Source organism: Ambystoma mexicanum, chromosome 1q (assembly GCF_040938575.1).
Source record: "Ambystoma mexicanum isolate Mex_15411 chromosome 1q, UKY_AmexF1_1, whole genome shotgun sequence".
Classification (NCBI taxonomy): Eukaryota; Metazoa; Chordata; class Amphibia; order Caudata; family Ambystomatidae; genus Ambystoma; species Ambystoma mexicanum.
The window spans coordinates 261,988,257-262,003,855 of record NC_090922.1 but is presented as its reverse complement, the minus strand read 5'-3'; the positions used below and the strand labels follow the sequence as shown (position 1 = coordinate 262,003,855).

The 15,599-nt window shown below is 45.1% G+C and overlaps 1 protein-coding gene across 2 annotated transcripts in view; it reads left to right on the top strand.

The window, feature by feature from the left end:
• Positions 1-15,599, top strand: part of LOC138527316 (cytosolic phospholipase A2 gamma-like) — a 442,073-nt gene that overhangs the window by 108,090 nt on the left and 318,384 nt on the right. For both annotated transcript variants that reach the window (XM_069638380.1, XM_069638375.1), the window contains one exon: positions 10,820-10,962. In XM_069638380.1, coding sequence (XP_069494481.1) covers positions 10,820-10,962 — 143 coding nt within the window. The remainder of the gene's footprint in view (positions 1-10,819; positions 10,963-15,599) is intronic.

The window sequence follows — 15,599 nt, the reverse complement described above, 5'->3', positions numbered from 1 at the left end:
ATGGTTGGTTGCTCACAACCCTTTGATAGACTGGCGGGCACGAAAATTAACCTTCCCCAGTGACTGCTCCCCTGCCTGCTATTACCAAGAGGAGAAATCCGACGTCTGTAACCCCATGACTCCCGGAGCGACAGTATCAACCTTGGGAGCAACTAATACCTTGCCAAGTGAATACCATGATTTCCAGGATGTTTTCCGAAAGGACCAAGCGAATACATTGCCGCCGCACAGGCCCTATGACTGTCAGATTGACCTTGTTCCTGGTGCACAAATCCCTTGCGGCAGGATACACGCTCTCACAGAACCAGAAAACCTTAATTTGAAATCCTATTTAGACCACTACCTTGCAAACGGATTTATACATCCTTTGAAGTCCCCCGCAGCCAGTCCTTTGTTCTTCATACCTAAAAAGGAAGGAGACTTGAGAACCTGTATTAACTACCGCGCATTGAACCAGACGACCGTGAAGAACCGCTACCTCTTGACACTTATCCCTGAGATGCTAGACCAAGTTAAAGATGCCCAGATTTATACCAAATTGGACCTTCGAGGAGCGTACCACCTGGTCCAAGTCAGAAATGGAGATGAATGGAAAACCGCCTTCCGTACTAAGTACGGCTTGTTTGAATATCAAGTCATGCCCTTCAGGTTATGCAACGCTCCTGCGGCAATCCAGTATTTCATGAATGACGTTTTAAGGGAGTTAATTGATTTGTGCACATTAGTGTACATAGACGACATCTTAGTATACACAGCCTCGGAACAAGATCATGTCAGGCACGTTCCTTCAGTCCTCACCAAGCTCCGTCAACATCGCTTGTTTGCAAAGCTTGAAAAATGCTTTTTTTCACGTCACCGAAGTAGAATTTCTTGGTTTTATCCTTACTCCAGGAGGCATCAGAATGGACGTGCACAAGATAGATGCCATTCTGAAATGGCCTTCGCCGACGTCTCTGAAAGGGGTATAAAGCATGCTGGGCTTTGCAAACTTCTACCGCCGGTTCATCCCAGACTTCTCTCAGGTTGTGCACCCAATCACAATACTATTACGAAAAAACAATAAAAAGTTTGCTTGGGCCGAAGAAGTAGAAGAAGCCTTTCAGGAGCTTAAACAAAGGTTTACCTCCGCTCCAATCCTGCAACATCCTCGTCCAGACCTCCCTTATGTCGCTGAAACTGATGCGTCCAGTCTCGCAATGGGGGCTGTCATTTCACAGAGAGACCAGGAAACCGGCCAGCTACATCCTGTGGCCTTCTGGTCGAAAAAAAGTTCTCACCTCCAGAGATTAATTATGCCATCACGGACAAGGAACTCCTGGCTATCAAATCTGCCTCTAAAGCATGGAGGCACTACCTTCTGTGGGCCAGACGCACCATTACAGTCATCACAGACCATGAAAACCTGCAATATCTCAAAACAGCCAAAGCCCAGTCCTCGCGCCAATTACGGTGGGCCCTTTTCTTCGCCGAATATGATTATGTAATCATATTTCGACCTTATCACGCATGGGCATAGATGAAATAGTATATACAACTCCAAGCCCAGTACCTGTTATACCTGAAGACAAACTCTTGGGTATCACGACAGCAAAGAAAAGAAATCCAACGGACTATGAATCCTGATGCCTACCTCGCATGGCAAACTCAAGGAGAACAATATACCATCAAGGACCATCTACCCTTTTTTAGGGATCACCTATATGTACCCAAGAAGGAATTACAACAGCATATTATTTCAAACTATCACGATTCACTGATCAAAGGGCATCCTGGGATCGCCAAAACCCTAGCTAAGGTGAAAGAGAACTTTTGGTGGCCTACCTGGCGTAAGGACATCATTCAGTATATTCAGTCCTGCAGTGTCTGCGCACAAAATAAATCACAGAAACAAAAACCATCTGGTCTCCTACAACCATTGGACGTTCCTTCAGTTCCATGGCGCACTCTTTCCCTTGACTTCATCACTGATCTACCTCCAAGCCAAGGGTTCAACACCATCCTTGTAGTTGTGGACTTATTCTCTAAGATGGCCCATTTTATTCCTCTCAAAGGCCTCCCAGATGCAGCCACTTTAGCAAAAGTGTTCCTGGGGGGCGTGGTTAAGCTACATGGGTTCCCTTCCGTTCTGGTCTCTGATCGAGGCAGCCAGTTTGTTTCAAACTTCTGAAAAAAATGTTGAGCAATGGCACAGATCGACGTTCGGCTATCTACCAGTCACCATCCCCAAACGGACAGCCAAACCGAGAGAACCAATCAGACACTCGAGCAATATTTACGGTGCATCCTGCACCACGAACAAAGGAATTGGAAAGACCTACTATGGATAGCCGAATATGCATATAACAATTCTTTGCATTCAAGCACGGGACAAACGCTCTTCTATACCCTTTATGGCAGACATCCACGTACCTCTGAACTGGACCTTCCAGCCAGCTTGGAAATGCCAGCGGTAAAGACGCTACACGTAACCATTACTCAGGCTTTCAAAAGGGCAAAGGAACACCTTATTCATGCCAAAGAAAAACAAAAGAGATTCGCCGACCAACACCGGAAAAAGGTCCCTGATTATCAAGTAGGAGACAAAGTTTGGTTAGCCGCTAAATTTGTACCCATCAAGGGAACCCGGACCTTTCATCCCAGATTCTTAGGACCCTATACCATTAAGGCAATTATCAACCCAGCAGCCGCGAAACTGGATTTACCACCTAATCTACACATCCACCCGGTATTCCATGTGTCCCTCCTGAAACCAATGCAATCCGGCACACGGATTGGGACACAACCTAAGCCCATACATGTTGACAGAGAACCAGAATTCGAAGTCAAAGATATCTTGGACTCTAAATACTCAAGGACCAAGCTATATTATCTCGTCGATTGGAAAGGATTTGGACCACAAGATAGATCCTGGGAGCCCAGTGAGAATATCCACACACCACGTCTAATCAGGAAATTCCATCGGAACTTCCCAACCAACCCTGGGCCAGACAGAAGGAACACCATGGGTGGGGCCTTAGGGGGGAGTGCTGTCACGACCCTCGTCCAAACCCCCTCTGGCAAACCCATTGGCCAGGTGGAGTCAGTACTCGGGCCTCTAGAGCCTGGTATCCTCTTCAAAAGTCCTCATGGATGGGGACAGTCCTGGCGCCTATGGCACCAGGCTCATACACCATGAAAAACAATGTGCTTGGGAACTACTTTATTGTATTGTCAGCCAACATGGAGGCATCCACATAGCTTGGTTCTTAAGAACCAAGCTATGCGGTCTAGTGTTTTGGTGTGGTAGCCAAGGGACTACTTTACCTGGACTTTTTTGTTGGGGCTATTTAAACCACACCCGAGCAAGACAACACGCTTCGCGTTACTTTGCAGCTTGCAACGTGACGCTCACCATGTCCAGCTATTCCCTCGAACCTCGGAGAAGCAGAACCTGCAAGGAGACAAAAGGAATATCATTAGTAGCAGCATCTTACCTGCAGTCTTCATCTTTAAACACTCACAGCTACTGAGAACAGCTTCCTCGAATCTGCACGCCTCCCGGACAGAATGACCTGAAAGAGGAAGGTAGAGGCAACATTAAAGAAAGCAGTAGAGACATTTACATATTATGAACTGCTCAAAAGTTTTACCTGGCTGGTCGCCTCTCGGCTGGCACCACTCCAGACATTCCACTCGTGCTGAAGAACTCCGCGACCTACAAGGAAGGAAAACACAGGTTAGCAAAGGCAAGACTTCGCAGCTCTGCGCATAGCGCTTACTTACCGCATCATAGCGCTTTTAAAGGGCCATCATTTACCAGCGGGGCTCAACCAAGCCAGTTTGCCGCGCTGAAGCTACGCATACCTAAGGGAGAAAAAAGAGACATTTTAAACAAATAAAGGCATACAGGATAAGACCTACCTGAACAATATCAAACGGGCCGGCGTCAGTGAAGTAACTGGACCGCACTCGCCCATGAAAGACAACGCGCCCCTGCAAAGAAGGCAGGATGGAGAGCACGCCTAATTCTACTACAAGGTGAGGAGAGGGTGCCAGAGGGACTGAAATCATACGGTGGAGGGAGGATACTTACCCCAGTCGGTCACTCTTGAACACAGTCCTCCTGTATTTTCAGGCAGAACCTTCCCCGCACACCACATCAGGGCAAAGCTGAGAAGCATACCAGCGAGTAACCCGGCTGGGTGGCGTCCCTGTGGATACCAGGTGAGCGTAACACATTTAGAACACTGAAAGACTTGCAAAAGGACACACTCGCAATGTGCACTAAAGCTTAGTAAGTTCAAGGACAAAAGTGCAATAAGTGAGGACATTAACAGCGTGTATGAACATTGGATTTTAAATGCGCCAAGCAGGAACACATGAGCTGCAGCAGGACTGGGCCACTTCTTTCAGTGAAGCAACTGGGAGACAGATGCCAATCCAGTGACTCCTGCTTTTGAGAGTTAAGTACAAGATGAGCATTTCTGAGCTTGTCTGCCAGTCAGCACATTCTGGGGAAGCTGGGTGTTGGGAGGTTGACACACAAGATTTTCTAGCTTACTCCCTTTCTTGTTTACTCATCTGTAGATGTACCCAGAGGGTCCTGCACCAAAATCATCCACCCAGAGGGTCCGGTACCGTAGTCATTACATCAAGGGGCCTCCAAATCACTCCCAATCCTACTGTACACTGGGCAGTTAGCTTCCAGCTGAACAGTGGGGAAGAGAGTGGTTTTGGAATTAGCAGCTATCATCAAGGACCACAACGCATCTGACGATCTGGACCAGGCACTCCTGCAGGGCACCAGAGGTAAGCATTACCATCGGCATATGAGATTGACATCTCAAGCCCAAATATCCATATGGTGCGATGCAAAACAGTAAATCCTGCCATGTTCTTAATGGAAGCTTGCACAGGTGAGGACTTGCAACAACATGACTGCACCACATATGAGTGTGAAGTAGATGACATCCCCAAAGCAAAAGACAGTCTACTAGGGGAGGCTGAGGTGCTCTTTGTTAACGGGTCAACAACAATTGACCAGGACACAGGACAAAGACATACAGGGGCAGGAGTGGTGCGCTTAAAAGCAGGGGATATGTAACATCAGTAATGAAAAGGCTACCTATGCACTACCCAGCACAAGCAGCAGAATTTATATTGTTCATGGAAGCGCTTTGAGCATCAAAGAATGGTCATGTGACCATCTACTCAGACTCTGCATATGTCACCACAATGGTGCAGACAGGTCACCTGTGCAACATGCATCTCTGCTAAGCATCCTGATTTCCGTGTTAACATAGCCATCTGTAGTGGCAGTCGTCAAATGCACCGCCCATACCAACAATACTGGCAACATTTCTTTGGGTGGCAGTGTATCTCCCAGTGCCCACACCTGCTGAGTACGACATCACTACTCCTTCGACGTGAGCAGAGAAGGACCAATACAAAACCTTGTCCACAGCACAAATAATAGCGCTCCAGTGTAGGGCACCACAGGAAGAGAAGGATATTTGGCTCAAACGAGGCTGCATACAATCACCTACTGACCCCTTACGGAGGCAACAATGCACAGGAAAAGCAGTACTGCCCATTGAATTGTTGTTTGCGGCATTTGAACAATTACACTAACCCTATCACAGCTCGAAACAACACATTGCGGCAGACATCGAAGAGGACTGGTTCAAACCAAACCTCCAGGAGCACCTCACCACAATTGTCGTACAGTGCACTATATGTAGGGTGACCAGACGTCCCGGTTTTTCCGGGACTGTCCCGGTTTTTGCTGCTCTGTCCCCCTTTCTCAAGATTATGTTCCCATTGGAAACTGCAGTGGTCCCGGTTTTTGGTAGTGTGTCTTCATAGCTGGCAGGCATAGCTCGCAAAGAAGAAATGCTGCATTTTACAAATTAAGATAGTGTTCGTTTGTTAGAAATTGATTATAAAATGTGTTTATTTTAACAGTAACACTGAAACCGCCTCTCCTCCAAACGCTACTTAAGTGTAGTGCCTTGAAAGTGCCACTTTCAAGAGTTAGTCCTACTTTTATGTTAGTTGCCCTGTCCCGGTTTTTTACTTTTTAAATCTGGTCACCCTAACCATATGCCAAGTGTTCAGCACTGGAATGACACTCTGCACATTACAAGGCACGCTATCCTGCCCCATCGGGCCATTCCGCGAGCTCCATATCGACTAAGCGGATATGGGTGAGAAATGTAATGGAGCACGATCGATACCGTAGAAGTGACCGAAACCAATGTTTGAAGAATAAGTGACCAAATTGTTTTCTTTATTTTTTTTACAAAAAATTGTTTTTAAATAAAATATTTGTCGGGGTGGGTTAAGGGATATTAATTAAGGTAGGGGGGATGGAGGAGGAGCTGTGGGGGGTCTCCCCCACAATAAAAAAATAAATAAATCGGTCACTTCACTCTTGGATGGATTCGGATGGATTCGGTCAAATCACCTATATCTGAGCATACCTCATTGTTGTAGTGTGCCCCTTCTCCCTGGGCCTTATGCACACCCGGATGCCAAATGGGCTGGCAAATTTCTGGTCTGTGAGGTTTTTTCACGATGGGGGTGTGCGATGTTTTGAGGTCCGATAATGGCACCTATTTTTTCAATGAGCTCTTCAAAGAGATCACAGCACTACTTGGCACTAATCACCAGATGTGCTCAATTTACCACACCCAAGCGAATGGCATTTTAGAAAGAATCAACAGTCTTCTCAAGAGTAAACTTTGTAAACTCTGCGCCACCCTGAAAAAGAACTGGGTGCATTGTTTTCCCCTGGGCTCTTCAATTTGGACTCAGCCAAGTAAAGACCATCACCTTTTACCACATGAAATAGTGACAGGCAGATGCATGCACACACCCAACGCCCCGATCAGGAGGCAGATGCCCATAGAGCTGCAGCAGTTCTGGGTGAGGAATTCAAAGAATACTTAACAAATTTAACATGGGCGATCAAATGTGTCTCACGACAAATCGCTCCGCCTCACACAGACAGTCCACAAAGCAATGCAGGTCAACCTACCACTGACACCATGCCCACCCAACCATTGTTGCCGGTTGACCTAGTATATGTCAGGAGCTTTGTGCCCAAGTGGAACAACCCCAGGTTGCATGGACCTTATGAAGTGGTGTTTGCACCCCTCGCGCAGTAAAGGTGAAAGGGCTTCGATATTGGATACACCTCTAAGATATTCACAAGGCACCACCAAACTCTTCACCAGTACCCTAAAACAAACAATTAATCTACCACATCATACTTAGCTTAATGCTGCTAATATAATTGCATGTACAAGACACTAAACATGCAATTGCTGCTGAAAGCATAAGCACTTCAAATTAAGACAAAGGGCCTCATTACACGGAAGGCGGTAATGGTTAACAGCCACCGTTAATGGTAACGGTGACCGTTAACCATTACCGCCTTACTATGAGGTCCCTTAGCGGGTTGGTGCTTTAACGCCTGCTTTTTGCAGGCGTTAAAAACCAACCCGCTAAGGGACCTCGGAGCTAATTACGCAACCGCAAAATTGCGGTGCCGTAATTAGCGCCTTCCCCATTCCCATAGAGCCCTATGGGGCAGAAATGGGAATGGGGAAGGGCAATGGCGGAAGGGGGATTTACCGCCCCACCAACCTTGGAATGGGGCGGTAAATCCCCTTTCCGCCAAGGCGGTGCCGGTAATTTACCGGCATGGTCCAGGGTGCTAATAGCACCCTGGATCACCGCCTTCCGTGTAATGAGGCCCAAAGCCTTTCTCTCGCTCTCTCACTCTCTCTCTCTCTAACTCTCTCCTTCCCATTTCATTTGCTCCCCCGCCTGTTTTTGTTCCCATTGCAGGAGCATGAACATGAAGAGATCAACATCTAATTATTCATTGCACAGAGATAGAAATGTTATCAGTTCTACAAGATCATATGCGTATAATTGTGACCTGCATTTCACTGCCAAACTGTTCACCATACTTATGTTTATATTAGTAATTTATTGGGCTCATCTTTTATCTGGGCAAGCCATCTAAAAGAGAGGGTGAGGGGGTACATGAATGGAAGTGCAACACTAATCGCAACTGTACCAGCAAAACAACTATACACGTGTATAATACTTCCCAAATTAGTAATAGCAGTGTTCACAGTGTGTGCAAGAGCAGCATGTTAGAAATATTATTCCCCACAATTAAAAATCTTTTCTGTAGCACAAATGTCAGTAATAGTAGCACATTCACGAGGAGATATGCATCGCGCCATGATATAATGAAAAGGCAAGCATGTAGGCCCAAATATGATGCATACATGGCCTAGTGCTGGATTCTATTGAAGATATTCATCATCTCGAACATTCAAATGCCTGGTATGCTAAAGCTGAAGGCCTCTGGTGTGCAAAGAGAAAACACTTGCTTTCATGGGAAGAACATTTGCATAAATATGGACGGAGCACATCACAAAACTGGCATGGATTGCAGCAATGGAGAAGCCAGTGAAGGTGCACCGAGAGAACTATGAGCTGGGCTTTAACAGTGTAGGAACTGTCTTTGTCGGCTTCAATGAGCAATGTAAGAGAACATTGCTGATTCCAGACCTGAAGAGGGGCACAGAAGCCCTAATGGACTACTGCTGGGTGTGTGGCCAACAAGCGTATTTGCACCTTTCACCATCTTGGAGAGGCTATTGTTCGCTGGCCACGTTACACTCAGCACTACTAGTAGTCCCAGAAGAACAACTGAAAGGAGGGCCAATGCCTGACGAAACAATTTCCCCAACAATTAAAGAACAAAACCCACTGCCAACACCAGAATTTTGCATCCTCCCTTGGAAGAGCCATATGACAAACTACGAAGGAAAAAGAGAGTATCAAACTATCTATCCAAAGACTCAACAGCACTGCTTGAGAAGATATCCAAAAAATACTGGTTGTTCAACTCGGCTGAGACTTTCTTTGCATCACTCTTGCTAACCGGCATACAAGCATGAGCCAATGCCAAATGGCTGCAGATCGTACACTGGGAACTGGTCCAGTTGGCAAATGACACCAAGCAGGGGTTCAACCAACGTCATAAAGGTTGTGCTGCATGCCCTAAGGTTGATGACAATGCAGAACCGTTTCGTCCTGGATATGCTGACAGCAATGGAAGGAGGCATGTGCAAAAGGATTGCGGGTTCCTGGTGCACATTTGCACCTTCAGAAGATGCAGAAAATGGGTCATTATCCCACGTCAGAGGTGCAGTATACGGCGTGGGGGTCCACATTAAAAAAATGAAGCTGTATCCAAGAAGAGAATCGGTTTACAATGGCATTCAGCTGGGCCTCATCCTGGCTAGGAGCCCTGGTGAAGATGTTGGTACCTGTCATCGTGTTCATCCTGGTTCTTTTTTGCACGTGCCAACTGAGACTCCGGTGTTGTTCCAAAGCAGTAACGAATAGCGCAATGATGATGGTTTCAATTGGTGTTTCAAAAGTACCTCATACTACTAAAGAAATAGAAATAGAAACTGACCACCCCATTTCTCGCATGGTCCCTATACCATATGGAGATGATGTAGACAGACTGTACCACACAGTCATTCTTCCTCCCCCAGACTCTGAAAAGTATAACGAACTATGGGTAGATTTAGCAAGAGATGGAGGATGTATCTACATGACATGCACTCCCGAAGAATATGCGCAGGCGGGTGAAAGCCTGCAGGATGTATGTAGGGTATGAAAGCCAATAAAGGGAACACCACCATATGAAGCTGTGATGAGGAGGGAAAATCCTGCCTGTGGTCTCCCCATGTTAGAAAAAGAAAAAGAAAAAGTAAAAAAGCACCACCCAGGGAAGGGCCTTGGGTGGCTGGAACAGCGGCCAGGAATTGTGTATTCTCGTCCGATGTTCCAGCCACCTGATAGGCTAACAACCCTTTGCCGGGTGTGAATAATGATTCTACATGCGTGTAATGTGCATCTATCTTGTGTAACACTGTTATCAGTAAAGAGTTTTGCCTGCACCAGTACCTTTTGTGAATGAGTACAGCTTTTCTAGCAATTTGGTTTGATAACATTTGCCAAAAAAGCCTGTTCCTATATCATCATGTTATACACACAAATGCATGTACGGTATTGTGCCTTGTCATGGCATATGGTGTTGCAAAATATAAACGCAGCATGTAGTATTATAAGGATGGAATGTATTTAGAGGTCATATTGGTTTCCTGATGAGCAGCTTTTTATTGTTGATATGTTACAGTTAACAATTAGAAATACTTGTTAACATACAAATTGTCATTTGCTAATACTTTATGTACACATTATTAATTGTTTTGGGGGAACAGGTGGTTACCACATAACTATGAAATTGAGCAGAGTGGCAGAAGGTGGTGAGATGGGGTCTCAGTCAACCAGGGGTTTTCCCAACTGCATTCTGATTGGCACTTGTTAAGCTTAAGTGCAGGAGTGGGCGGGGCTTACAATGATTTCCTTTGTAATTCAGGGTGAAAATATGCGCCCTTGGACGATAAATGGTTTACTTTATAAATTTGTATTTGGACTATTTATTTAAATGTTGATGTATTTCCTCATTAAATATATTTTAGGTAGAAATGTTTGTTATCGTCCTTTTTTGTATTGTTTCTATTATTTACATTTATTTTAATCAAATATTGTGCACTGTTAACACTTCCGCTGTTACCTCTTCATTTATACTATTACGTTTTACCATGTCTAATTTCTTTTGGAATATCCTTACATTAAACAAGACTTTAAGTTCCATCTGAAAGTTCTTGTGCAGCACTTGCCCCTTTCAGGGGACATATTTTTGATGTGATGTCTCACTTTGCTCCCCCACACTCAGGAAAACGTGCCTACTATTGCTGTCCTGGAATCTGGTGGCGGGCTGACGGCCACGCTGGGCTGCCTGGCCACCCTTTTGGAGCTTAAAAAGCAGAACCTCTTGGATCTTGTTACATACATCCACACATGTTCAGGATCAACCTGGTAGGTGGATATACAAGTAATTGTACATGTAACTGAAACATGTTCCATAATCTTTTGTTTCAACAAGATGGCTGCAGAACTGGGTTTTTTTTTACTGTCAATCTAGGCTGTTATATGTGTGCCAAAACATGACACCCCAATCCCCTTTGAGCAACCCAAATCCCAAGAATCTTTACATTGAGAATCATGTCTTGATGCATCTCAACCACATTTCATCCGCATGAGAGTGATTTTACTGATGCAGACCCATCCCCAATCTCCCACCACAACTAACACAGAAATCCAACCTCATACCATCAGAACCTGAGTCTTCCGGCCCTTTTGTGACTCAGTGTAGGCCGACGTCCAACACTTGCACAATCATCTTGATCACACAACTGCTATCCTTTATCAGCACTGCTGCAGCTTCTATTTGGTTTGAGCCTCTGAGCCCAACACCCAAACCAAGCCGACTCTTCCACCACCCATTTTATGGCATCAACCCACTTCAGTAGAGGAATCAGACTGCTTTAGTGGGCTGACTCCGTAGAACCCATTTGTCACAGATAAGCATGGATGGACTGGAAACCAATAGTGGCCCTGGAAATAATTATCAAAGTGGTCCCATGGACACATTTTCAGCCAGCCCAACCCTTCTCCTATGAGACCATTTGTAAATAAAATAGGTTACCACACAACACACAAAAGAGGCCCTGGGTGCAGAGGCATACTGGGAAATCTCCAGCGTTCCCTAGAGGCCGGTCCACCCCTGCGGATAAGGCAGCCTTGCCATCGACTGCAACGTATTGTGAGAAATGTACCTGGTTAGTAGCAACCATGTCTGTTCAGTCAAATGCTGACCTGGTTTCTTTCAGACTGTCAATACCCATCAGGACTGTCCCAGACTGCCTTGGAGTTTTACACGATTTGCTATCTTTTTTGCTCACCGCAGTGGTTGGTAACTCTATTCCTGGTTTGTCACACTGAGTCTTATTGTGCCACTCCGTGCTGCACCAACAAAATACTATTTGCTCAGTTCGACAGGATATAACTCCAGTGTACAGTTTGGGCTACCACCCTGTTATAATGATAAAACGCTGTGTTTAAAAGACTTCAAATAAATAATCCATAGGCATAAAGACATAGAAATGAGACCACACCAATAAAAAGTGAAACAATGATCACTCCAATCAGCAAAAACAGTATCAATCATTGGCAAAATCATTATAAGTTATGACTATCATTTCTGAAGTGCAGCCTTAAATGCACTATTAATGCCTTAACCAACCAGCCCTTAATGCTCACATATGTACGGTGCAACCTAACATATACAGGTGCAGCCATTGTATGTTAAGTACAGCTATGAATACCCCAACAATACCTTAACATGCATAGTCACTATATGGAAGGAATAGCCTTGTAGGTGCTTTCATCGAACTTTATACAGGCTCAATTAATTAGTCTCCTACATATGTAGGCCCCTGAAAAGGATTCCTAAAGCTCTGGGTAGCCTTTCGTCAATTGCAGAAGCTTCAACATTACTTCACAACCTGTATTTCCCATGTTAGTTGTCTGCATAGACATCGAAAACACGTTTTTTCTAAGAGCACAACCAACATTTAAAGTACATAGTAATCAGCAGTTTAAGCAAATGTTTTCAGCATCCTAAGGAAATTCCCAATGCGGCTGTGTGGCACCTGGAGGGTCTTTTAAAAAATAATGGCAGAGATACCTACAGCCTTGTGGTAGGCTTTACTCCCCCGAAAGATGCTTGAAATTATTAGAAAATAATAAAGACATATATTCAGTGCTTAATGACAGAGTCATCTCACGTCTTGGCACTGTAAACATGACCTGAGAAGAATGAAAGGCTAAGACGACCATATCCGCAGTCAAATTGCCACTTTCAGGCCGACATATCTCAGAAGCGAGTGCCTCCAATACATTTCAGAAATGTACTTCTTTATTTCCCATCCTTGGGTGGGCTTGCACTGAAAATAAAGAAGCACCTTTCAACGCTGTCTTTCTTTCTCTCCCTTCCTTGAGTAAACACATTTAAGAAACATGTTTCTTTACTTTAAGAGCAAGTCTAGACAGGGAAGGGAAATAAAGGAACACTGTCACTACTTGTAAAACAGTGACTAGACCCACGGGGCCAGTAACTTAATAAAGTTACTAGACCGATAAAATATCAAATCTAGCTCGCTTTTACTGAAGTAGAACTCAAATGATTGATTCTGCAATTGACACGCGAATGTATGTTTCATTTTCATCAGGTATTTGTAGCCACAAAGAAAGCGGAATCAGCTCACGGTGTGTGATTCAAAGCCACTTGGCTGCTAATTACTGTCCCTTGTACAGCACTGTTGGCCAATAAAGTTGCCGCTTGGAAGACAATGCAGCCCATACTGTCATCCACCGCCCGCCCCCTCGTTCTCCTGAGTTATCTTTCTCCCCTACCTTTCCACAAGACATAGCAAATGCAGCCAGGAGTAGAAGGTGTCGGCTGGTGCAGAGGGCCCCTTCAATCAGAGTGACCAGTACTTTCATTACCACTCTTTGGGAGGACCTCCTGAAACGCCTCTCCTACGGATGCTGAAGCTGTTCCAGTATCTATGCATGGCCATGATATCTGTTAAGATAATATTTGGTTGGTTTCTCTTATTGCCTATGGAACGCGACATTGCCTGGGTAACTAGTAGGAGAAACATTGAAAAGTGCCTATGGAATTCCACAGTCTCATCCCAGTGATGGTTACAGGCGTGATCTTAGCATGTGCTTTCCAGCATTATGAACATATTATGCATTCATAGGGAACTACACACATTTGGCAAGTAAGGACAAACAAACCAACCAGTCTAGCCTGTTCATGCACATGCCTACTGAAACACCATGCACCCGACCTAGTCTCCAGGGGAGTTGTTGCTACTAGTTTCTGAAAAGTTCATGTATAGTGACCAAAAGCTGGCAAAAGCATTACATAATACTTAGTATGTAAGATTTCTGAGTAGCCTCAGTAAAAAAAATCTGTGGTCTGTGTGTGTCACTAGAAGGTCATGGGTTAAAATCAGGGCAGTTTAACGGGGACCTTTATCTTTCCAATGGCAATACAATGAGTATCACTGAGTTGAGTAATAGAGTCATGTCTTATTAAAGAGCTATGAGACTCATGTGATGAAGTCAAGAGGTGCTTTATGAGCAACCAGTTACTATCATCACTTAGACTTCAGATCGGTGGGTTGAGTATCTACTGCAATCTCACCGCGATGTGTGTTGAGATCTGCAGCTTGCGGAGACTTCTGCACCATGTGTTCATCCCACTAGTCTATCCCACTTCAATCAGAATCATTGCCAATGCCAGAGGTATATACACACATATGTGGGAGTCCATGCGTGCGCGCACACACACACACACACACACACACACACACACACAAATTGCCTTCTGACAGGGGTACAAAGCCCTAGCTTTTTTTATTTTTATTAGTAAAATGATGAGGGTAATTCCATTTTTAAAAGGGTAATCTGCTAACCAGGTTCTTCTTTTCTGTCAACTGCATGCCAAAGACATAGTGTACTTGTGCCCTGCCATTTTGTTTCTCTCTGTCACCTTCCCTTTCCTGTCCCCTCCACTTCCTCTGGAGAAATGCACTGTGGGTGTGACATTAAAAGGGCAATGTCCACTTCTTTAAAGAACAAGTATTGTACCACTAAGGCAGGCTAGCTTTAACCCAATCACCAAAAGACTTGCGCATTTAAAAGAAGGGGTCTCACACCCCTTTGGCAGATCATCTGAAGACACTGAAGATTTGCTTTGAAGCAACTGAGAAGAACTCACTGGGCTTCCTTTGGGAAAATTGCACTTTCCAAATCCCTCAGCCTATGGGGGCTCAAATGGGAATGGGGATGTACCTAGTCCAGGAACCTTGAATGGGGAAATACTGGGCCCTCCAAGCTCGGAATGGCCCGGTACTTCCCCATTCCAAGGAACCCGGACCCGGTATCCGGTATGGGGGTAGCCATGCCGCTTTTAGCGGCATGGCTACCTCCATACTTGTAATGAGGCCCATTATGTCGACATTTTAGATGCTCAATTATTAGCAATGATTGTTTCAACCATCTACAGAACATTTTGTTGTTAGATATACCGTGTGAATTAATGGTGGTCAATTTCAGACAAAGGGCCTTTTTACACGGACTGCGGTAAGGGTTAACGGTCACCGTTAATGGTACCGGTGACCATTAACCCTTACCGCCTTACTACGAGGTCCCTTTGCAGGTTGGAGACTTTAACGCCTGCTTTTTGCAGGCGTTAAAAACCAACCCGCAAAGGGACCAGGGAGCTAATTACGGTGCCGTAATTAGCACCTTCCCCATTCCCATTATGCCCTATGGGGCAAACATGGGAATGGGGAAGGGCAATGGGGGAAGGGGGAATTACCGCCCACCAACCTTGGAATAGGGCAGTAATTCCCCTTTCCTCAAGGCGGTGCCGGTATTTTACCGGCATGGACCAAGGTGCTAATAGCACCTTGGTCCACCGCCGTCCATGTAATGAGGCCCAAAATGTTAATTATCCACATGATGACATTTGCTAGTCATTGAATTCTATCTATATGTTTCCCATGTCTGTGAATATTATTTTTAAAAATTTGATG